The sequence below is a fragment of the Protomyctophum bolini genome, assembly GCF_963924005.1.
Source record: "Protomyctophum bolini genome assembly, chromosome: 1".
Classification (NCBI taxonomy): Eukaryota; Metazoa; Chordata; class Actinopteri; order Myctophiformes; family Myctophidae; genus Protomyctophum; species Protomyctophum bolini.
The window spans coordinates 26233232-26258285 of NC_137862.1; the positions used below are offsets into that span (position 1 = coordinate 26233232).

Below are 25054 nucleotides of genomic sequence, written 5' to 3' on the forward strand. Positions count from 1 at the left end.
TGAAGGACTGGCCCGCTTATTCATTCACACACACACACGCACGCACGCACGCACGCACGCACGCACGCACGCACGCACGCACACACACGGTCGCCTGCAGACCCAGCTCCCAGCGAGTGCTGCTGCTGCAAGCAGTGAGTGTAGAGTAGGCGTGGCGCAGCATTAGAAGGGCGCAGCAAATACGACATTGAGGGGTAGAAACCATCCCGGGCGCGTGGTTGATCTAACGCGTGTGTCACTGTGAAGGACTGGCCCCATTAAGTGAACGTAGTTGGCGTAGTAGACGCCAACATGACGATTCTGACGTAGGCTGTTGAGGTTGAGCAAGAATAGCGTGTTTCAGAAAAGTAATATTTAAACAGTAAATAAGACATTTTTGGCGAATGCAATGTAGTCTATGTCTTTTGTGGGAGTGTGCAGGTTTTATTTTGCATAGAGAGATGTGTGGTGGAAGTGTGGCTTGGTCGGAGATAGAGCACGAATGAACGGCCAGGTGCTCATGCACCCCTGTCTATTAGGGTAGCAGGATGTATGAAATCCATATACATATGGTCATGTATGTAATCTGGTCCCAGCAAATCAGGCACAGATATATTACATACATGACCATATGTCTTACGTCATCATTGAGAGCTAGTCATACGTATATGTAATTTGTAAGTTGATTAGCGGTATACTGTGGTTACTTTGCGCCAAAAACCGTCCCAGCCAATCCGCCACTTTTGATGCGTATGCAAATAAAACAGCAAAATTGTGCCTGATTTGCTGGGACCAGATTACATAAATGACCATATGTCTTACGTCATCATTGAGAGCTAGTCATACATATACTGTACACACCATGTACTCTGGTCCCAGCAAATCAGGCACGATTTGCTATACAAATTACATATATATGTATATGTATGACTAGCTCTCAATGATGACGTAAGACATATGGTCATTTACCCGCCACTTTTGATCGTATGCAAATAAAACAGCAAATTGTGCCTGATTTGCTGGGACCAGATTACATACATGACCATATTTCTTACGTCATCATTGAGAGCTAGTCATACAAATGTATATGTAATTTGTAAGTTGCCAACCAACCCGCCACTTGATGCGTAATTTGCGTATGCAAATAAAACAGCAGATTTGTGCCTGGTTTGCTGGGACCAGATTACATACATGACCATCTCCATATTTCTTACGTCATCATTGAGAGCTAGTCATACATATACACACCATGTACTCTGGTCCCAGCAAATCAGGCACAATTTGCTATTTTATTGCGAACGCAATGAGCACTTACTATGAGACCTAGCAGATCATGTCTGTCTGTGTGTGTGTCTGTCTGTGTGTCTGTCCCGCTTTTGTGCCCATATATGGAGCTGAGTGATTACGTCACCATGACTCAGCCATAACCATATAAGGAGTCCCCAAAGCAGCTATACGTCCAAAACCCAAATATGTACGAGCTGCGTTCGCTTCCCGCGTTTGCGCGTCTTACTGGTTTTACTGATTATGTATATAGTATACGAATGACTAGCTCTAAATGATGACGAAAGACATATGGTCATTTATGTAATCTGGTCCCAGCAAACCAGGCACAAATTTGCTGTTTTATTTGCATACGCATCAAGTGGCGGGTTGGCTGGCACGGTGCACACAGACGAAATTATTACTTGCGCGCTCTGCTTGCGCAAGTAATAAGATCTCGTTGCAAAAGTGGTGAAGTGGCCCTTTGAGTAAATGTACTTAGTTACTTTCCACCACTGAGGAGAGCCAGCCAGTCCATGCTTTTTCTACCCGCCAACCAGCTACCCCCCTGAGCACAAACCAATGACCTGATCAGCCAATCAGAGAGGAGACATATTCAGACACTCTGTACTGTATGTGTGTGGGCGCATCTCTATGCATGTGTGTGTGCGCTTGTCATGTGTGTGTGGGGTGGCTGTCATGACAACAGACTGAGTATGAAATGTGTGTGTGAGTATGTGCCAGCAGGGAAACACCCCACCTGTCCTGTTCCTTCGATTCACACACACACACACACACACACACACACACACACACACACACACACACACACACACACACTCTCTCCTCCAATCGATGTAAAGAAGGTCAATTGAAGATGCAGAGGAAGTCAAAGTGCATCATGTTTACCTACGTACTGTATGATCCTAGATGACTATTTCTATGCCTTTGATGTGTTAGCTTGTGTGCCCTTGCTTATTGTAAATGGCTCTGGATTAATAGTTTAGGCTAAATGCCTACATTGTAAGCAGACAGCCCAGATAAGAGCATGATGGGTGGATGTGAGCTTCCACTAATAATCCATTCTGCAATGCATCGGCGATTCGGGCCGCGCACGATTCTGCGTCGATGCAGCAAAACACGATTGAATCGATTACAGCCGTTTTGTATTTATTGTTTTATGTTCTGGCCTCGGGTGGACAATGAAGTTGTGGAGTTGCAATTACTTCTGGGATTATTTATTATACAGCAGTTTCTAAATGAACATTAACGTTGACTGCGTTATAAATTAATAACTATACCGTTCATGGAGTTGGAGCGGGAAAACACACACGCGCACACACACACACACACACACACACACACACACACACACACAATAGGATCCTTCCACACAGCCACCATACATTGTGCAACTGCTGTTGTTTTGTGCTCATTTTTTACTGCCATGAAGATGTTGCTGCTTTATTGCTTTTCCTATAGAGTCCAGACAGACTGCGACCGGTGGTGAGGAGAGAGAGAGAGAGAGAGAGAGAGAGAGAGACAGAGAGACAGAGAGACAGAGAGACAGAGAGAGAGACAGAGCAGGTGTCACGCATCATGGCGATCGTCTCCCGACGCACACCGTCCCAAAGATCTGGGTCAGGCTCCACGCACGGAGGCTGAGCTGTGCCCATATAATATGCAGAAGGGAGAGTAGAGGGGGTTCCTCCTTGGAAATGTAGGTCAGGGAGGAAAACAAGTGGCACGTCGGTCGACATGTCATTGTTCCGACCTCCCGTTAGTCCGACCGATTACTGACACAATCCCAAACCCTGTAACTCTATAACCTCAGTCAATGAATACATTCACACACCTTTACATACTGTAGATTGTGCATTATTCACCCACACACATTCACACACCTTTACACAGACATCACACGCACACACACACACCCCCCTTTACATAGATTGTGCATTACATTCACGCACCGATGGCAGAGGAAACCTGCATGCAAGGAGAACACAGACGTCACCAAATATGGAGTGACGCCCCTCTGCACTGTTATTGGCTATAGAAATACAAGGAGGTGGGGCTTCCTCTATGTCAGATCTTCCAACGGCTTTCATTTTTTAGCCGAATGCATGCGAACGGAGATAAAAGTCTGGCTGCCGAGGCAACTTTGACACTAACTCCAGGATCGAACCTGGAAACCTTGGATCGCCCGCCCACCCGCCTGCCTGCGTGCCTGCCTGCGTGCGCACACGTGTAGCAGGTGGCAGGCATCAGGAATGGGAGTTCCAGCAGGCTCATTAGACAATATTTTGGACAGGCTTTTCTTCTCTATAGCTCTGGGTCTGGGATGACCTCATCTTGCTCTACCCCCCTCAGTGCAATGGACGGATGGCAGAAGCTGCAATTAAAGCCAGGTTGTGTGACAGCGGGCAGGGAGAAGAAGAGAAGGCTTCAGCCAGGGAGTGGGGGGGGCTTTAGAACCTTCAGCCAGAGGGGGGTGGAGAGGGAGTGGGGGTGGGGGGGGGGGGGGGGGGTTCAGAGACCTGCAGAGCCAGTCACAGACGCCTGCGTCATCACTAACAGGTCAACAAAGAGAAGAAGAAAATGTGGAAATGCTTCTCAATTATCCTAAACCAGCGAAGAAGAAACCATAATATTTTTCATAAAATGCATCCATTTAACAACATTAATAATTATTCTTATTGTTTAATTGGGAATGTACATAATACAACCAATCAACCTGCTGAAATACAACCAACCAACCTGCTGAAATACAACCAACCAACCTGCTGAAATACAAACAAACAACCTGCTGAAATACAACCAACCAACCTGCTAAAATACAAACAAACAACCTGCTGAAATACAACCAACCAACCTGCTGAAATACAACCAACCAACCTGCTGAAATACAACCAACCAACCTGCTGAAATACAACCAACCAACCTGCTGAAATACAAACAAACAACCTGCTGAAATACAACCAACCAACCTGCTGAAATACAACCAACCAACCTGCTGAAATACAACCAACCAACCTGCTGAAATACAACCAACCAACCTGCTGAAATACAACCAGCCAACCTACTGAAATACAACCAACCAACCTGCTGAAATACAAACAAACAACCTGCTGAAATACAACCAACCAACCTACTGAAATACAACCAACCAACCTGCTGAAATACAACCAACCAACCTGCTGAAATACAACCAACCAACCTACTGAAATACACTCGCAGAGATAAATCAGAAATCAAAGCCAAGGCCCGGGCTGGCCTAGCAGACCGGGCACCTATAGGCAAGTAATCCAGCGGGTCTGACAGCGTGTTGTGGGTTCGAGTCCCGATCCCGGCGACCTTTGCTGCCTGCCTCTTTTTTTGGAGACCTTTGATGCCTTTTTTATGTCCGTGGTGTTGAATGGATCGATATGCTGGCGCTTCATTTCTGCTCCTCATCCGTCTCTCCCGCAAAATATGAACGCTTTTTGGATCATATATCGTATATCGTATTTTATTTTGATCCATCTCTGCCTCTGGGTGGGGTGGTGGTGGTAGTGACCCACTGTGCCAGTGTCAACCAACATTTGAATCTTTTGAATATATATTCTTTCAGAGCAAACGTTTTTAACTCAAATCTTTGCTTCTTGGGTGGGTCCCTGGAACAACATATTTTCAGATGGAGGACTGAGGCCAAATGCATATAATTTGTGTTGTCCTTGACATGAACAACTTTGAGCACAACTGACTTAGAAACATGAGGTTTTTCAGGAAACTGTCATGATTTATAAGACATTTTATAGAATCTGTTCTCAGGTCTAAATGGGCTTAATAATCGTATTATGAATTGTCTGAGTGCTCTCAAACGAGATCAGAATAAAACAGCTCTCTCTCTCTGAACAAAGAACAAGTCTGGTCACAGCACTGAGGGCCACGGTGGGACAGGAGCACCCCCTAGTGGCTTCCCCCTATATAGGTAAAAAACACACTTGCACATAAACCCACACACAGTCTCTCAGTGCATACACACCACACACCACACACACACACACGCACCTCTGTTTGTTGCGAGGCAAGGCCTTGGCGTCCACGGCAAACATCTTGGAAACAAAGATGATAACAGGAGCATCGTCCTCGCTGGAACACTGGAGGAACGCTGCAACGTAGAGAGTATTACTAGAGAGGTGCCTGTGGGGCCTCTACGGCAGTGCTGTGGTTGGCAGCTAATTTACATTTTAGTTTTAGTCATAGTCTCTTGAATAGTTTTCATTTAGTTTTAGTAAAATTTTAGTCACATGGAATGTTTTAGTGTTAGTCTAGTTTTTTAGTCGACTAAATATCATGAGATTTTAGTCGACTAAATCAGTTGATTTAGTCGAACAAAATGTGTTTAGGCGGGTTATTTTCAGCATGCGTGTAGTGTAAAATGTGTAAAATGACTTATACTGGATCTCTTGTCCACTATTAGTCACTTCCTAACAGTTTTAGTATCGTTTTTATTTGTTGACAAAAAAGAAAGTATATTTAGTCATAGTTGTAGTCATCATAGCTTAGTTTTGATGAATTGAACATGGTGGACCATGTTGTAAACAAGTGTAATGCTTAATTGGGTCGTCCACTCACAGTTAACAGTCTTTGTATTGAGTTTGTGCTTGAAATGTACTGTAATTCTGCAAACTGTTAATAAATATTTCAATCAATCAATCAAAAAGTTTTCATGTGTTTTCCATTTAGTTTTCGTCAGTGAAAAAATGTAGTCGACGAACATCTTTTGTCATAGTTTTAGTCGACGGAAACAACACTGCTCTATGGCGGTGCCCATTGGGCACTGGCCTACTGGGAACGATGCAAGTTGGAAATGCATGCCCCACGCAGATATTATGTCTGTCCCTTTAATTTAATAAAGGCTTTTCTCTCTTCTTTTTTTTACTTTGAGTGCCCGGATCGTCTCTTTTATTCCACGCCTTGATCCTGTTTGATCCATGTGAGCACCATTTCACCATTATCACCTTTTTATATAAATTGTCATAATATTTAGCCAAAGTTTTAGTCGTCATAGCTTGGTTTTCATTTAGCTTTTATTCAGTTTTCTTTAGTTTTAGTATGTGTGCGTGGCTGCGTGTGTGTGTGCGCTACCTGTCTTCAGCTCCTGTGTCTGCTGAGGAAGTGAGTCGAACAGTCGCGCTCCGACACTCATCAGCTTCTCCACCCGTTCCTCTGCTATTTCTAGAGCGCTGGGCAGCTTCTCACACACCATCACTGACACACAGGCTTTAAGGACTACACACGGAAATAACATCTATACACATACGCACACACCCATCTGAAAATATGTTCTTCCAGGGACCCCTCCGCAGAAGCAAAGATATGAGTTAAAAGCATTCGCTCTGAAAATATATATATTCAAAGATTTGTCACATTTTCATGAAAAAAAAAGCAGATCTACATGCTCATAGCGTGGCACTCGTAGATCTAAAGTATAACATAATGCTTAAAAACACCAAAAGGGGTTCCCGTCCTGAATGGGATAACAGCACATTTTGAAATATTTGAGTTATAGTCTTTGAAATTTCGATAACTTTTTTGAGTCATACTGAAAGGTTTTAGTCGACAATTTTACAATTTACAATTTAGGCATTTAGCAGACGCTCTTAATCCAGAGCGACTTACATTAAGCAAGAACAAAAGCATGGGAATACATCACATAAAAACATTCATCATGAAACATGCGTAAGCTAAGAAAGTAACAGTGGAATATCTATATAATGAAATTTATACGTATAAACTTTACATATATACTACTATGCTATACATATGTACTATGGCGTGCTATGACTATATACAATGCAATTCTAGTGCTGTCTACATAACATGCTATAAGTCTGTTTCAAATGCTATCTAAGTCTACAGAAGTGCTATCTAGGGTAAAAGATTTCGACTAAAAGATTTTGTCACCAAAATGTATTTTGGCAGGCCGTAATTGCTGATTTGACACTTGCTGAAATATTAAGCTCATACAATGTGTCGCAGTGGAGCTATTTTCAGAGTGCAACACCCGAGGGCCCCCAAAACACAAAATCTCTTGTCTTTTAGTTCTACTGGATCTCTTCTCCAAAAATCCCTCCCCAGTAACATTTTAGCCTAGTTTTTATTTGTTGACGAAATTGACAATAATTATATTTAGTCTTAGTCATCAATAGCTTAGTTTTTATGTAGTTTTCATCAGTGAAAAAAGGTAGTCGACGAACATTTTCTGTTATAGTTTCAGTCGATGAAATAAACACCACTGAGCATGCACAAACACACTCACACACACAGAGGATACAGAGCACGGCCTCTGAGACTGGCAGCCACTGACTGCAGATGGCAGAGAGGAGGACTTTGGGGTCCGAGTGGCGAGAGTCTCGGGCCATCACCTTCACCCCTAGCGACGCCACCACCTTCTCCACCTTCTCCTTGTCCCTGGGAGGACAAACACAAGTTAGTTCCTTGCGTCTGGGAGGACCACATAAGAGTAAAACACAAGTTAGTTCCTTGTGTCTGGGAGGACGACATAGGAGTAAAACACAAGTTAGTTCCTTGTGTCTGGGAGGACGACATAGGAGTAAAACACAAGCTAGTTCCTTGTGTCTGGGAGGACGACATAGGAGTAAAACACAAGCTAGTTCCTTGTGTCTGGGAGGACCACATAGGAGTAAAACACACATTAGTTCCTTGTGTGTGGGAGGACCACATACTGTATGTGACCAGATTATCCAAAATGAGTTAATAGCACAGACAGACTCCTCACATACTAGAGCATGTCTGACATAAATGTCAGAGCTGAAATCAACATGTAGATAAATAAACATATACCGGTAGCTAGCAAGATGTAATGTTAGAGCTAGCACTGCTGAGGAAACAAACAGTTCCATGCAAAATGATTCAAAGTCGTGGTAAAATCCACTATTTCTACCCGATCGTTTTGAAAGGTATCACAAGTCTGTCGGCTTGTGTCGATTGTAAATCTCAAAGAAGGATGTATAAAAGATGATATTTAGTGAAAAACTGTCGTGTGTATGCTTGATGTTTAGTCCTCCCGGGGCTACTAGTGTGTGTGTGTGTGTGTGTGTGTGTGTGTGTGTGTGTGTGTGTGTGTGTGTGTGTGTGTGTGTGTGTGTGTGTGTGTGTGTGTGTGTGTGTTCATTCTCGAGGTCGGCTGTACCTTTGACTATAGCCTGGAAGAATGCTTTCTAACCAAAGTGCAGACCATCTCACAGCTAGGCTACAGATGTAAACGTTTAGTTTTTATCTTTGGCATGTGCACAAGTTGGTTGTGAGGGGCTTACAAACGCCCGGCCTTTCCAAAAGTCGAGCCAAGCAGTTAGCGAGGTACTGCTCAGTTTCAGCCATTATAGGAAGCCGCTCAATTTGGAGGAGACGTTGTTTCCTTTTTCCATGATTTATTGACAAACTGCACTGGCAGTGTTTATGTCCTTTGTACAAGGTATTCCTGTACTTCTCATTATGTGGACATAAATAAACATTTCAAATGTGTGTGTGTGTGTGTGTGTGTGTGTGTGTGTGTGTGTGTGTGTGTGTGTGTGTGTGTGTGTGTGTGTGCGTGCGTGCGTGCGTGCGTGCGTGCGTGCGTGCGTGCGTGCGTGCGTGCGTGCGTGCGTGCGTGCGTGCGTACTGCGTACGTTTTATCAAATCATGTATACCACCCACCTCCGAGTGACAACAGCATCATACAAACTCCAAATGTTATCCAGAACTAGCTGCACAAATAGTGGTTTCTTCCCTTTGGCCTGCAAAAGAGAGAGAGAGAAGGGTAAGACACTGAACCCTACATTGCCTCCAATGAGTCGGTCGGTGTGAGCTCGCCACCATTGGTGTGTGAATGTGGGAAGTGAGGACGCTGGCGTCGACTGTTCGCCGCTTCACCTCCCAATGTATGAATGAATGAACCATTGTAAAGCGCTTTGAGCACTTGGAAAAGCGCTATAAAAATGCAATTCATTAAGGGTAGGGGGGGTTTGATGACATTTAGCCTCTCAGACCCATTTGAGCCACGGACCACCATTTGATGACATTTAGCCTCTCAGACACATTTGAGCCACGAACCACCATTTGATGACATTTAACCTATCAGACCCTCTTTCGTGCAAAACTAATGCTTGGAATGGATTCAGAATCATGAAAACCCCCTAGTTTGACACGTCACATGCTACTTAAACTTGAAATATTTTCCTTATTGGTTGACAATGGTACCGCATCTTTCAGCAGCTGTCACAAAGTTTCCCAAGGGAGTTGGGTTGGAACAAATGTATATGTGATAGTAGACACCTTTATGAACACATCTGTGACGAAAGCTAATGGTAAGCATCTTTTTTTTGCAGATTTGCCACACATTTCGCTAATTTCCCCTTATTAATCCTTTGGTTGAGAACATGCTGTTGATAGTAGGCCTCTATCGTGCTGGGTCGCAGCGACCATATTATCGGCTAAATGGAGTGTGTGGGCGGCCAGGGTTGTTTCATAAGGAGGCACCACTGAAGTGGCTGAAGTGCACACTCCCATTAGCATCTCACAATAGCATATTATATCACGTTAGCTGGAGATCTGCATGCGTTCACTCACTGTGCTCATGAAATGGAACAGACACAGAACATGGTGAAGGGGTTAGAAAATACTGTAGGTACTTAAACCAATTCAGGGCGGGAACTCCTTTTGGTGTTTTAAGCATTTTATGTTATACTTTAGCTATAAAAATAGCAGTTCTACAAGCTCATAGCTCCGCGCTACAAACTTGTAGATCTGCTATTTTTTGATTTATTCTTTTTAAATGTGGCTCAAATCTTTTGAATATATATTCTTTCAGAGCAAACGTTTTTAACTCAAATCTTTGCTTCTGACAGACAGACAGACAGACAGACAGACAGACAGACAGACAGACAGACAGACAGACAGACAGACAGACAGACAGACAGACAGACAGACAAACAAAGAGGAAGCAAGACTGAAAGAGGATTGAGAGACTAGGACATGTACGAAAGCAAACAGGCCCAAGGCCAGACAGTGGCTGTGTAGCTGTATAAAAGTAAAGCCGAGAGTAGCAGACAACCACCAGAGACGTGTTACACCATCTGCCTGCAAACGCTTCTTCTCATGGCCGAGACGTTGAAGAAAGAGAGAGAGAGAGAGAGAGAGAGAGAGAGAGAGAGAGAGAGAGAGAGAGAGAGAGAATACCTGAAGGACAGAGGAGATGGACTGATTGACTTGTAGCAGTCTGTCAGTCCGTGACAGAGCAGTAGTGGTGGAAGGTAACAAGAGTACAGTTACTCAAGTATTTCCAATGTCCAGTAATTTACTTCCAATCCACTACATCTGAGTCAAATATTGTACGTTTTACCGTCACTGGTGGACGGGTTTCTGAACTGCCCACAGCGCTGCGACGCGTTGTGAGTTTGTAGATTGGCTATTTTCAGCATGCAACCAAGTGTAAAATGACTTATACTGGATCTCTTGTCCACTAGTCCAGGGGTTTTCAACCGGTGGTCCGCGGCCCCCTGGTGGTCCGCGGAGGTACTGCTGGTGGTCCGCAGCCAGGCATTCAGAAAAGTTGTATTTTTGCCTTTTTACCTTTCTATATAAAACTTATTTGCACTCTTTTTACTTGTTTGTGAATAATAATAATAATAATAACTTAAGTCGAATCTAACATTTCAAAAAGTCAAGTTCTCAACGCGTCAAATAAACTAAAAAAATAACAACTCACGATGTAAACATCACGCACAGAATTAGTTTCTGCAGCAACGGAGCCGTCAGCTCAGCTGCTGCAGTGGAACAACCATACTGCTCTTCCACCCAACGCATGTTGTGCTTCCACCCAACGCATGTTGTGCTTCCACCCAACGCATGTTGTGCTTCCACCCAACGCATGTTGTGCTTCCACCCAACGCATGTTGTGCTTACCGTGCTAGTTGCTGCCCAAGGCAAGCGCGGTAAGACGTTGCCATAAGTTATTCATCCAATTCATAATAATACGTTTGGGAAAGTCAAATCTCCCTGCCATAGAGTTATAATATTTGCCGCGGATCGATTGAATAGTCTCACGTAATACGTGACGTATTCAATGTGCAACTTCTCAGTCTATCTAACTACGTGAGGCTAGATTATTCACATAATGTGTGCAATTGTGTAATGTTGTGTCTTCCACTGTGATGTATTTTTGTTGTCTTTGATGTTTTATGTGTGGCTGCAGCTGGGGTGAAAGCCCAAGACAAATTTCCCTTGTGGACAATAAAGTTTACCTTGACCTTGACCTTGACCTATCGTTTGCCGTGTGTGTGTGTGTGTGTGTGTGTGTGTGTGTGTGTAACTGAAATTGATTATTATTTTGAGACTTATTTTGAGTCATGCTTAGTACAAGTAAAAAACACTTTTGTAAAACTTTTGATAATAAAATACTTTGAAACATAGTTTTTTTTGTCCAGCTCATGAATGTAGCCTGTGATAGTGTGATTAGTGAGTAACAAGTAAGAAGAAAACAAAAACAATCTTAACCCATGGTGCATGAATGCCCCAACACTATTGTGTCGGGTGGGTCCATCATAGATCTACGATGAACCCACCCGACACAATAGTGGTGGTCCCCAGGCTGCTCCTAGTCAGAATGGTGGTCCCTGGGTCAAAACCAGTTGAAAACCCCTGCACTAGTCCCTTACTCCCTTCCTAAAATTTTAGTCTAGTTTTTGGTGTTGACTAAATTGTCTTTTCGATTGAGTCTTAGTTTTAGTCATCATAGCTTAGTTTTTATTTAGTTTCCATTTCGTTGTCGTCAGTGGAAAAAGGTAGTCAACGAAACATTTTCGTCTTAGTTTTAGTCGACGAAATCAACACTGATGTCCAGTTTTTGTACTTCCAATCCACTACATCTGAGAGTGAAATATTGTACGTTTACCGTCACTGGTGGACAAGGTTTCTGAACTTCTCACAGCTCTCCTACGAGACACAGACAGAGGAGAAGCCTCCAGGTAGAATACGTACTAAGTAGGGTAGTTTCCGTTACCTGGGCTCCCTTCATGATCTTCTTGGCCTTGGCGTTGAGGTAGAAATCTCCCCACAGGGTTTTGAGGAGAACCTCCTCTCTGATGCCCATCCGCTGGCTGTAGATGCGGGCAAACTGCTGGATTCTAGGAAAAAACAACAACAACACACAGTATAGTAACATAGAGTCTACAAACGCGCCTCAAGCCTGAAACGGCTGGTCCGGTGCATCACAGGAACAAGGACACTTAATGCAGAAGGAGGAGAGGACACTGGTGCAGCACGGACATTTAGAGCCTTTTATTTAGGTGCTAGTATACAAAAAACGACTAACGTTTAGACATCGAAGGTCTTCATCAGAGTCATGTTCATCGATGACTCTGATGAAGACATTCGAGGTCGAAACGTTTGTCGTTTGTCGTAAAAGGCTCTAAATGTCCTCTCCTCCTTCTGCACACAGTATAGTATCAGTTCACACTTCACAGTAGCAGTGTTCATTCCGCCGACTAAAACTATGATGAAAACTCTAAATAAAAACTAAGCTATGATGACTAAAACTAGGAGAGACAATTCAAAATGTTGTTGAATAGAAACTATACTAACGTGTCAGGGAGGGAGAAGTGATCCATTGGAACTAAAAGCCTAGTAATTTTATGTTTGGTTGTGAGCTTGTAGATCGGCTATTTTCCGCATATGCCACTAAGTCTAAAACAAACCATTATTTACGTCATCAAAGCACCGACAAAATCAATTGCAGATGTAAACTAAAACTAGACTAAAACTAAAACTTTTCACTTGACTAAAACATGACGTGACCTTGTATTCAAAAGACAAACTAAATCATCATAATCAATCATAATTAGCTGCCAGTGAAATTAAATAATGTTGTGCCTCTTTTTTGGCATATGGTTCTTTGTGCAAAGCTCGCTGACAAAGGAGACGAGACGATACAGTAGCCTCGGAAACCCAGACGTTGTATTTCCAGGAGGAAAGAAAAAACAGACAGTGGTTTAATTCGTTGATCGCTTCTGAAGCGAGCCCATCAGTGACTCTCAGACAAACAGAGAGTTTGTCTTCTGAAGTGAGCCCATCTCTCAGACAAACAGAGAGTTTGTCTTCTGAAGTGAGCCCATCTCTCAGACAAACACAGAGTTTGTCTTCTGAAGTGAGCCCATCTCTCAGACAAACACAGAGTTTGTCAATTCTAAGTGATTTTAAAAAAATGCGTCTGTCTGGGTAAACATGATGGTGAGACGTTCCATTCATCAGTAAAGTAGTTTCTTTCTGTTAATGTTCTTTCTGTGTCTCCGCTGAGAGTGGACTTTCATGTATTTATAGCAGAGAGTTATCACCAAGGACACAGCTTACTGTCACAACCAGGCCTCTGTGTTTGTCATGACTGCCGTCGTCTGCACAACAATAACGGTACGGACACCGAAAGTAACTGGTTACTTAAAGACTTAGTGAAATGAAAAATACGTTTTTCACACTTTTAGAGCATATCCTCATCATATGGTCATCATATGGGCATACCTAACCATTTGTGTTTATTTTTAATATCAATGTCCATGAAAGGAATAGAATACACCCGTCCTGCACACTGTATTTGCTCGGTACACGAGTACCGCCTGGACCTTCTTCAGGCATACCTATACTATGTCTGAAGAAGGTCCGGACGGACCGAAATGTTGCATTATTAACACTCTAGCCGCTAGCATTTATTGAAAAATTAGGATATAATTCACGCCAGCATTTCTTCCAGTTGAGCTCTTATTTTGAAAAGCCACATTTCCAGACTTCCGGAAGTAGTATTAACCTAGTAAGTAGAAACGGTCCCGGACAGGCCTTGTTTACAATATGGATCTATGCCGGCTTGCCAGCTCTGTGCCGTCAAAGAAACGCTGTTTTGACCAAAAACGCCATCTGGGTCAAAGAATAGGAGATGCCGACGATTGAAAGAAATGGATTATTATGGCGTGGACGATCTAAGATGGGCGATCCATTGTCATGACAACAGCTAGCTACCCGATGCTAACGTAAGTAGCATTATGGCTTGATCGATCGAAAGCACTATAAAAGCGCAATTGCCATTGATCTACGCCAATGACGGCAAGTGTAGTATTAAATAATAGGCTTCAATTGACCTAGATCTACACCAATGGCGCGGATGGTGTTAAAAAGAAAATACTCATGTACCGAGCAGATACACAGTGTGCGGGTGTATTTTCATTCCTTTCATTGATGTCCACTGGCCTACGCACCTTTGCATAGGCCTGATTTCTAGGTGTGCGAAAGTTTCTTCCTACCAGTTGATATATCAATGTCCATAAAATATATATTTTAAAACACCCTGAGCGCACAGGACGAAGTTCACGTCTTTTCAATTAGTAACGCGCAGCGCCAAGGACGAAGATTATTGCTATCAAAACCGATCACATCGCTCCACAGGCTCCTAATACATCCACACAGGTCCTATCTGATTGACAGCCCATACATCCACACAGAAAAGTCATATCTGATTGACAGCCCATACATCCACACAGAAAAGTCCTATCTGATTGACAACCCATACATCCAAACAGAAAAAGTCCTATCTGATTGACAGCCCATACATCCACAAAGAAAAGTCATATCTGATTGACAGCCCATACATCCACACAGAAAAGTCCTATCTGATTGACAGCCCATACATCCACAAAGAAAAGTCACATCTGATTGACAGCCCATACATCCACACAGAAAAAGTCCTATCTGATTGACAGCCGATAGATCCACAAAGAAAAGTCATATCTGATTGACAGCACATACATCCACACAGAAAAGTCCTATCTGATTGACAACCCATACATCCAAACAGAAAAGTCCTATCTGATTGACAACCCATACATCCAAACAGAAAAGTCCTATCTGATTGACAGCCCATACATCCACACAGAAAAGTCCTATCTGATTGACAGCCCATACATCCACAAAGAAAAGTCATATCTGATTGACAGCCCATACATCCACACAGAAAAGTCCTATCTGATTGACAACCCATACATCCAAACAGAAAAAGTCCTATCTGATTGACAGCCCATACATCCACACAGAAAAGTCCTATCTGATTGACAGCCCATACATCCACACAGAAAAGTCCTATCTGATTGACAACCCATACATCCAAACAGAAAAAGTCCTATCTGATTGACAACCCATACATCCACACAGAAAAGTCCTATCTGATTGACAGCCCATACATCCACACAGAAAAGTCCTATCTGATTGACAACCCATACATCCAAACAGAAAAGTCCTATCTGATTGACAGCCCATACATCCACACAGAAAAGTCCTATCTGATTGACAACCCATACATCCACACAGAAAAGTCCTATCTGATTGACAGCCCATACATCCAAACAGAAAAGTCTGATTGAACAACGTTAACCCATTTAGACCTGAGGATGCAACTCAATTTAGGCACTTAGCAGACTAGTTACTAGTTTTGTAGACTTAGATTATAATTACAAAACATACATTAATAACTTCAGCCCTAATATACATGTTGTCCATTTGAAAATATGCAACTAATTTTAACATTTTATACAGGAAATTCTGCATAATGAGTACTATAATTGCATTTTGATACGAATACTTTTTACTTTAAATAAATGCTGTGTTCCGGACTTGTACTTATAACGGAGTATGTCTACATTGCGTTATTGATACTTTTACTTAAGTACAGAATGTGATTTCCCCCCCCCCCCGCCTGTCACATTTGGACAAAATGAAGGTTTTTTTTACTTTTTTGTAGTGTCTGTTATATCTGGGTCTGCCTCTTGGTTCAAAATAATAAAATCTGAGCTTATAGCTCCATCTAGTGGACATTTTCATCAACAGATACAAACTAGACTGAAATGTTAGAGAGGGACTAGTGGAGAAGAGCTCCAGTAGAACTAAATGTCAGGGAGGGACTAGTGGAGAAGAGATCCAGTAGAACTAAATGTTAGGGGGGGGGGACTAGTGGAGAAGAGATCCAGTAGAACTAAATGTTAGGGAGGGACTAGTGGAGAAGAGATCCAGTAGAAATAAATGGCAGGGAGGGACTAGTGGAGAAGAGATCCAGTAGAACTAAATGTTATGGAGGGACTAGTGGAGAAGAGATCCAGTAGAAATAAATGGCAGGGAGGGACTAGTGGAGAAGAGATCCAGTAGAACTAAATGTTAGGGAGGGACTAGTGGAGAAGAGATCCAGTAGAACTAAATGTTAGGGAGGGACTAGTGGAGAAGAGATCCAGTAGAACTAAATGTTAGGGAGGGACTAGTGGAGAAAAGATCCAGTAGAACTAAATGTTAGGGAGGGAATAGTGGAGAAGAGATCCAGTAGAATAAATGTTATGGAGGGACTAGTGGAGAAGAGATCCAGTAGAAATAAATGGCAGGGAGGGACTAGTGGAGAAGAGATCCAGTAGAACTAAATGTTAGGGAGGGACTAGTGGAGAAGAGATCCAGTAGAACTAAATGTTATGGAGGGACTAGTGGAGAAAAGATCCAGTAGAACTAAATGTTAGGGAGGGAATAGTGGAGAAGAGATCCAGTAGAATAAATGTTATGGAGGGACTAGTGGAGAAGAGATCCAGTAGGACTAAATGTTAGGGAGGGACTAGTGGAGAAGAGATCCAGTAGAACTAAATGTTAGGGAGGGACTAGTGGAGAAGAGATCCAGTAGAACTAAATGTTAGGGAGGGACTAGTGGAGAAGAGATCCAGTAGAATAAATGTTATGGAGGGAATAGTGCAGAAGAGATCCAGTAGAACTAAATGTTAGGGAGGGACTAGTGGAGAAGAGATCCAGTAAAACTAAATGTTAGGGAGGGACTAGTGGAGAAGAGATCCAGTGGAACTAAATGTTAGGGAGGGACTAGTGGAGAAGAGATCCAGTAGAACTAAATGTTAGGGAAGGACTAGTGGAGAAGAGATCCAGTAGAACTAAATGTTAGGGAAGGACTAGTGGAGAAGAGATCCAGTAGAACTAAATGTTAGGGAAGGACTAGTGGAGAAGAGATCCAGTAGAACTAAATGTCAGGGAGGGACTAGTGGAGAAGAGATCCAGTAGAACTAAATGTTATGGAGGGACTAGTGGAGAAGAGATCCAGTAGAACTAAATGTTATGGAGGGACTAGTGGATAAGATAACCAGTAGAACTAAATGTTATGGAGGGACTAGTGGATAAGAGATCCAGTAGAACTAAATGTTAGGGAAGGACTAGTGGAGAAGAGATCCAGTAGAACTAAATGTCAGGGAGGGACTAGTGGAGAAGAGATCCAGTAGAACTAAATGTTATGGAGGGACTAGTGGAGAAGAGATCCAGTAGAACTAAATGTTAGGGAGGGACTAGTGGAGAAGAGATCCAGTAGAACTAAATGTTATGGAGGGACTAGTGGAGAAGAGATCCAGTAGAACTAAATGTTAGGGAGGGACTAGTGAAGAAGAGATCCAGTAGAACTAAATGTTAGGGAGGGACTAGTGGAGAAGAGATCCAGTAGAACTAAATGTTAGGGAGGGACTAGTGGAGAAGAGATCCAGTAGAACTAAATGTTAGGGAGGGACTAGTGGAGAAGAGATCCAGTAGAACTAAATGTTAGGGAGGGATGTTTGGTTTGCGTTGTCAAAATCAACACTGGTGCGTTCAAGTTGAGATTTTAGAGTAAAATCTGCCATATCTGCTGTCCCTCTAGCGCCATTATTTTTGAAGAATTCCCTGGCAAAAAAAAACTAAAACTAGAGTAAAACGAAAGCTTTTAAGATTACTAAAATACGACAAAAAATACCCATAAATTAATCAAAATGTGCCACTCCTCCGTGTACAGTATGTATACCTGAACCCCCAGCCGTCCACTGCGCTGCTGAACACCACGTTTCCCTGGTCAGGAGAGAAGTAGAGGTGGGAGTCGTCCGTCTCCAACACCCCGGAGCTCCAGTCATACACCTGCTCTGCTCCTCCTGGGAGATCCTCCTCCTCCCCTGGACCTCCTCCTCCTCCTTCGCTCTCCTTGTCCTTCTCCTCCTTCTCTGCGCGCTCCTCCAGAACCTTGGACGTGTACAGTGACCCTGTCACTGCGTTCACCTGGGATAGGGAGAAGCACAGTCACACAGTATACGTGGAGAACACCACACAGCATTTAATCAATTTACTTTTTGAACTGGTTCCGTCCACCCGACGTGTCCACGCGTCCTAGGGATTCCAACCGACACGTTTAAAGGACGTGTGTACACGTCCCAGAGCATCCTCAATGATACCAGGCGAAGAATATTCAGATTTTTTTCATTTTTTTCATTTTCCGGCCATTAGCTTACCGTTCTATTAGCTGTTAGCGCGGCAAAAAGAATGCCTCGTCTCCGTGGTTTTGATCTAATGGATAATGGATATACTAGTGCTTCGTTTCTGCTCCTCATCCGCCTCTTCTTCAAAATATGAAAGCTTCTAGCGATATAATAAAATCGAGACCAAATGTGACCAGATTTGACTGAGAGCCTTGCCATCGTGCAACCTCCAGCTTTTCACCACAGGAGAAAAACTTTTTGTTTTATCCAAAATGAGTTAATAGCACAGGCAGACTCTTCACATACTAGAGTTGACTTTTTGTCAACTCGCTGTTTTCTGCAAGACATCTCCAAAACTGTTGGGTCAAACTGAACAACCAATATGTCAATTTGAAGCTATGAGTCTCTGCTTTCATACGACATGAAAAAAAAAAAAAAAAAAAGGTCCAATGGCAGTCCCTCAGTCAAATTTGGCCACAAATGGTGTCTACTAATCTATTACTAATCAATTTGTTCCAATTTGTTTCCTTTGGGAAAGTTTGTAACAGATGCTGAAAGTCGGGGTACCATTAACAACCTATATCTAACGAAAAACACTCCTTGGTTGGTACTCCTTAGGCTAAATCCAGTCATAGCCACTTTTGTGATGACGGCTATGGCCGTTTTTAGCCGAATTAGTGTTTTTAGTGCAAAACTAATGCTTGGAATGGATTCAGAATCATGAAAACCCCCTAGTTTGACTTGTCACATGCTACTTAAATGTTGAGAATTTTGCATTATATTGGTTGTTATTGGTTCCCCCAACTTTCAGCAGCTGTCACAAAGTTTCCCAAGGGAAACAAAGTGGAACAAATTGAACGGTGATAGTAGACACCCATTATGAACACATTTTATGAAGAAAGCTAGTGGCAAGCTTTTATTTTTTTATTACATTTTTCTGCAGATTTGCCAAACATTTCGATAATGAACATTGTTACTTAAGTAGACAGAAATGTAAAACGGCACGAGGTAATGCTGCAGTCAAAGACATTTTCAGAAGAATCCCACCTTCTGCAGGATCTTCTGGAGGTGCGTGTACGCTTCCATGGCGCTGAGCTTCAGCTCCAGGATCAGTCTGTCCATCTTGTTGATGACCAGAACGGGTCTGATGTTCTCCAGCCAGGCCTGACGCAGCACCGCCTGCGTCTACAGCACAACAACACACACATTGACATTAAACAACCGCCTGCGTCGACAACACAACAACACACACATTGACAAGACCATTAACCCATTCTGGGCGGGAACCCTTTTTGGTGTTAGCATTATGTTATGCTTTAGCTATTGAAAAATAGCAGATCTACAAGGTCATAGCGCGCCACTCGGGTCTGCTATTTTTGAAAAATCGTGAAAATGTGCCTCAAATCTTTTAAGCACCACTGATAGGTGGACAGTTTTTAAATGTCGATGTCAGGCCTACAACCGCGTTTAAACAGTAGATATCTAGCTATATATATATATATATATAAATATATATATATATATATATCTCGTGTTGTGCTTATATCAGACTCCTCACTCAAATGTGCACTTGCAGTTTGGGCAGCTCGAAAGCAAACTCTACATGCACCAACATTTTATTTACCTGCCATAGTGTCAACCCCTTACCACTGTGTCGGATCTGTGGTTAGACTGGCATATTCCACGATACCGATATGACCCAATATGACCAAATAAGGGCCGATCCGATACAGTAGAGTAGAGTTTATTTGTTTTGGTCATTATAACAAATCAATCAAATCAATAAAAAAAAATTCAAAAGAAACAGACCAAAAAGGTGTAGGCTGAAGCCAAAGCTTATAGTGCCTACCCTTCTAGAAAATAAATGGCTTTCATAAGTAAAATAATAAAACAAAGGAAACAGAAGGTAGAAAAAAACAACAAAAACAAACAAACATAACTTAAAACAAAAACAAAGACAAACAGGACAATACAGTTAACAGGAACAAGGCAAAAAAAACAACAAAAAAACAACAAAAAAACAACAAAACAAAAACAGAACACAAAACAGAACATCATATCAATGTTCTATATGTTTCTACTATTTTTGATCTATACCATTTTTTTAATTTGTTTATTGTACTACAGTTTTTTAGTTCATCATCTAATCCATTCCACAGCTTGACCCCTCTGACCGATATGCACCTCTCTCTGATGTTTGTTCTAGTATGGATGGATGGTTGTTTTGTAATTGTTCCCCCATACCTCCACACAGCAATTGATGTATGGGAGTACAAGGGAGCAATACAGCATATATAATGAGTTCTGGTTTAGTATAGGTTTAGCTTTATACATTATAGCAATGGTTTTAGATAATTTTGTCCTTAGATTATTTATATGCGGTTTCCAATTAAGTTTGCTGTCAATAATTATACCTAAGAATTTATTTTCAAACACGCGTTCAATTTCTACTTTGTTTATCATGATTTTAGCCTCTCTGTTAATTGAAATCGGGACATCTCTACTTGTACAAAATGGAATGGTCGACGAGCATTTTTCGTCGTAGGTTTTTTAGTGGACGGAATGGTCACAGACCTGGGGACAGACTCCCTCCACGGCGTCTACGATGACGATGGCTCCGTCACACAGTCTCACAGCCGTGGACACCTCCGAGGAGAAGTCAACGTGACCCGGAGAGTCGATCAGATTCAACAGGTAGTCTTTTTCACCTGAGGGGAGAAGGGGGGGGGGGGGTGTGAAGCAGTGTTGTTTTTCGCTGCACATTTAGATTTTAGTTTTAGTCATAGTCTCTTGAATAGCTTTCATTTCGTTGGAATGTTTTAGTGTTTTCTAGTTTTAGTCGACTAAATATCATGAGATTTTAGTCGACTAAATCTACAGTTGATTTAGTAGACTAAAATGTATTTTCTCAGGCCTTGATGCCGTCATAATGACTGATTTTACACTTGCTGAATATACCCGATCTAAAAGCTCACAACGCGTCACGCTGCGACGCATTGTGAGCTTGTAGATCTGCTATTTTCAGCATGCAACAAAGTGTAAAGTGACTTGTACTGGATCTCTTGTCCACTAGTCCCTTCCTAACATTTAGTCTAGTTTTTATTTGTTGTCACTACCGGTATATTTAGTCTTAGTTTTAGTCATCGTAGCTTAAGTTTTCATTTCGTTTCCATATAGTTTTCGTCAGTGAAAAAAGGTAGTCGACAAACATTTTTTGTCATAGTTTTAGTCGACGAAAACAACACTGGCTGTTGCGTCTCTGTGTAAAAGCTGAATAAAAAGTGAGAACTCAACAGGACTGTTTTCTCTGGAGACCGTTGCGTTGTGGGGAAAAGTGGCCAAAGTCTTACCAACTGCATAGTGCAGAGAGATGGCACTGGACTTCATAGTGATTCCACGGATCTGTTCGTCCTTCCTGCTGTCCAGATATCGCAGCTGGAATAGAATAAATTACAAATAAAAACATATGTTCATCCTTCTGTCCAGATATAGCAGCTGCAACAGAAGACATTGCAAATAAAAAACACAGGTACTATTAGTCATGACAGCACATTTTGAATTTTGTCATATTTTAGTCATCTGAAATGTTTTAGTCTAGGTTTAGTTGACTACATAAATTATCATAAGATTTTAGTCGACTAGTTGAGTTTGTCAACACAAATGCATTGTGTTGGGCCTTGATGGGTGATTTTACACTTTACTGTCTGGTTGCATGCTGAAAATAGTCGATCTACAAGTTGTGAACTTGTAGATCTGCTATTTTCAGAACACAACAATAAACTTAATAGCTTTTAGTTCTACTAGATCTCTTCTCCACTGATCCCTCCCAATAACATAATAGTCTGTTTCTTATTTGTTGTCGAAATTGTCAATATTTAGTCTTAGTTTTAGTCATCAAAGCTTATTTTGTTTCTATTTTGTTTTCGTCATTGATAAAGGGTATAGTCATTTTAGTCATCGTTTCAGCTGACGAAATCAAATGGTAAATGGTGAATTTTTATTATCCAAGGCACTTTACATAGATTGTGCATTACATTCACATATACAGTCATACACCTTTACAGTCATAGATTGTGCATTACATTCACCCATTCGCACACCGATGGCGGAGGAAACCATGCAAGGGGTTCAGTGTCTTGCTCAAGGACACTTCGACAGTAACTCTGGGGGAGCCGCCGCCCACAGGGATCGAACTGGGAACGTTCCAGTTGCCATGCGGCTGCTCTACCCCTGAGCCACTGCTGCCCCAAATGAATCAATCAACCCCATAAAAGGTGCAATATGTAGGTTAGAAATAGAATACCTTTGGTGGACACACATACACACACACATACCTGTCCAGCCAGGCGACTTGAAATTATACCATTGCTTGCAATTAAGCAGTCAGCCAGTGTAGTTTTGCCTGTAAATATTGAAAACCACAGCACATACATTGATAATGTTTATATGAGAAAAGTCAGTGCCATAATTTAAAGGTGATGTAACATGATCACCAACAACTCACCATGGTCGACATGAGCCAGGATACAGAGGTTCCTGATGTTGGCAGGGTTTTTCTGGAGTGCAATGATCTTGTTTAAGCTTGTGTGCCCCATGCTCGTAATTTACCTGGAAAGAATGAAGTACACATCACTTATAGCTAGTAGGGCCCCCATGCTCGTAATTTACTGACTCATGTTAGCTTCCTTAAGTTCCTTTGTTATTTACGAACATCGTTGTAGTTTTATAGTCGACAAACTCAACAGTATCACTCCTATGCCACCAAAATGTGGAACGCCCAACCAACAGTCATTAAGACATGCAAATCCCTTGACTCCTTCAAAACCGCTCTCAAAGGGCTCCTATACGGACGGCTGCAATTAGAAACTGGCGGGTGGCCGCCGTAAACAATGAATCCCTTCCCCTCAATGTCTGTTTTTTCCCCTTTTTACCTCCTCTATGATGAGTTCCTGTTTTTGACAAAATAGAAGAGTATATTTGTACGTATCTAATTTTTATGATGAATTGAACATGGTGGGCCCTATTGTAAATAAGTGTAATACTTTATGGTGTCGTGACTGTCCTCCACAGTTACATTTTGTATTGAGTTTTGCTTGACAACATTACATGTACTGTAATTCTCCAATAATAAATTCATCAATCAATCAATCAAAAAAGGACTCAGCAGTGTCATGTGAACCATGGCTATAATTAATAACTCCACAGAAGTGTGTCTAGATCTAGAATGAACAATGAACACACTTTCTAACCACCTGCCCCAGGGGCGTGCACAGATAGACACTAGGGGCTGCTAGAGCACCACCGGCCCTTGCCCTCTGGACAGCAATGTGCCCTTTTGGTGACATTGATCAATTCTTGATAAATAAAATAAAAGCTTCTAAAATATTATTTATGCCCCAAAATCTATAATTCTCACACTATTAAGGCAACTGGCCGGTTCCACAGGGTGCCCTTTTTTCACTTACGTAAGCACCTGCCCCTCTAAATGTCTGTGCACGCCACTGTCCTGCCCACTGTACCAAAACATACACATACTTCCCACAGAAAACTCCCATAGCTATTGGGAGAAATACAACAATGTGCAAACACAGGAGCAAGACTTGTGAGGTGTTGTGACAAAATAATGTTAGCCAATGGAATACAACCACCCTAAGATAACTACTATATCTGTACCAAGTAGACCTACTGCACATGTAAACAGAACTGCTCCCTTTAACGTCTTATTTTTTATCCCACGATTTTTGTAACCCATTTTTCACCCCTGTGTCAATCATCTACTGTGATCCTGGGCTCTACACACCTTTCATGCTTGAGTGTCCAAGTTGCTACTTTACACCTGACAGGGGGGAGTTTCCCTGGTTGGACGTAGCGCATGGAAGGAACACGTTATTCCAACCAGTTCCTTTCCCCTCCATCAGGCGCCCCAGCTGGCCAGGAGGAGGCAGTTTAGAGACCAGGATTACTGCATGTTTTTGTGAGGGTACCTACCCTAGGGGACACGGGGAGAACATGCAAACTCCACACAGAAAGGCCCTTTCGCCAACCCCGCCTTAGTTCGGGTATGGGCACTGATGACGCGGAGGAGGAAACACGCCGCCAGCACCCACAGTGCCCCGAGCGTGAGGCGACAGCACTACCGTGCCACCGTGCCCCTTTAAACATCTTAAAGATGGAGTGCCACATTTTTTGTATTTTTCATGTGTCTATGCGGTGACAGTACTTCATTAGACACCCTGGAGTCGTTTTTATGTGCAATGGATCACCACCCACCAGGCAAACCATGCATACTTAATGAACTGGTGGGCGTGCACACATAAAAACAACATTTTAACAAATACTGTACACTTAGTTATATTAGAATAATACCTGATGATCATGTTTTAGGGTGGAAAAAATCGTTGCACTTTAAATCGGAGGTCTAGTCTTGAGAAAAATGCTTATTTGTCACAAAGTGGCAAAAAGGTGCTTGTTTCAAAAAA

The 25054-nt window shown here is 42.3% G+C and overlaps 1 protein-coding gene across 2 annotated transcripts in view; it reads right to left on the bottom strand.

Moving 5' to 3' along the window:
* The window catches only part of efl1 (elongation factor like GTPase 1), a 107025-nt gene that overhangs the window by 81566 nt on the left and 405 nt on the right, over nt 1-25054 (bottom strand). The window contains exons 1-12 of one of the 2 annotated variants that reach the window (XM_080768335.1): nt 24942-24999; nt 23080-23183; nt 22910-22977; nt 21926-22010; nt 21150-21283; nt 19623-19760; nt 18131-18378; nt 12293-12416; nt 8950-9029; nt 7565-7701; nt 6376-6498; nt 5296-5395 (exon numbers count right to left, since the gene is read on the bottom strand). In XM_080768335.1, the coding sequence (XP_080624461.1) occupies nt 5296-5395; nt 6376-6498; nt 7565-7701; nt 8950-9029; nt 12293-12416; nt 18131-18378; nt 19623-19760; nt 21150-21283; nt 21926-22010; nt 22910-22977; nt 23080-23170 (1328 nt within the window). In that variant the 5' untranslated portion in view covers nt 23171-23183; nt 24942-24999. Of the gene's footprint in view, nt 1-5295; nt 5396-6375; nt 6499-7564; nt 7702-8949; nt 9030-12292; nt 12417-18130; nt 18379-19622; nt 19761-21149; nt 21284-21925; nt 22011-22909; nt 22978-23079; nt 23184-24941; nt 25000-25054 lie in introns of those variants that run through there. The other variant, XM_080768334.1, reaches the window with a different exon arrangement.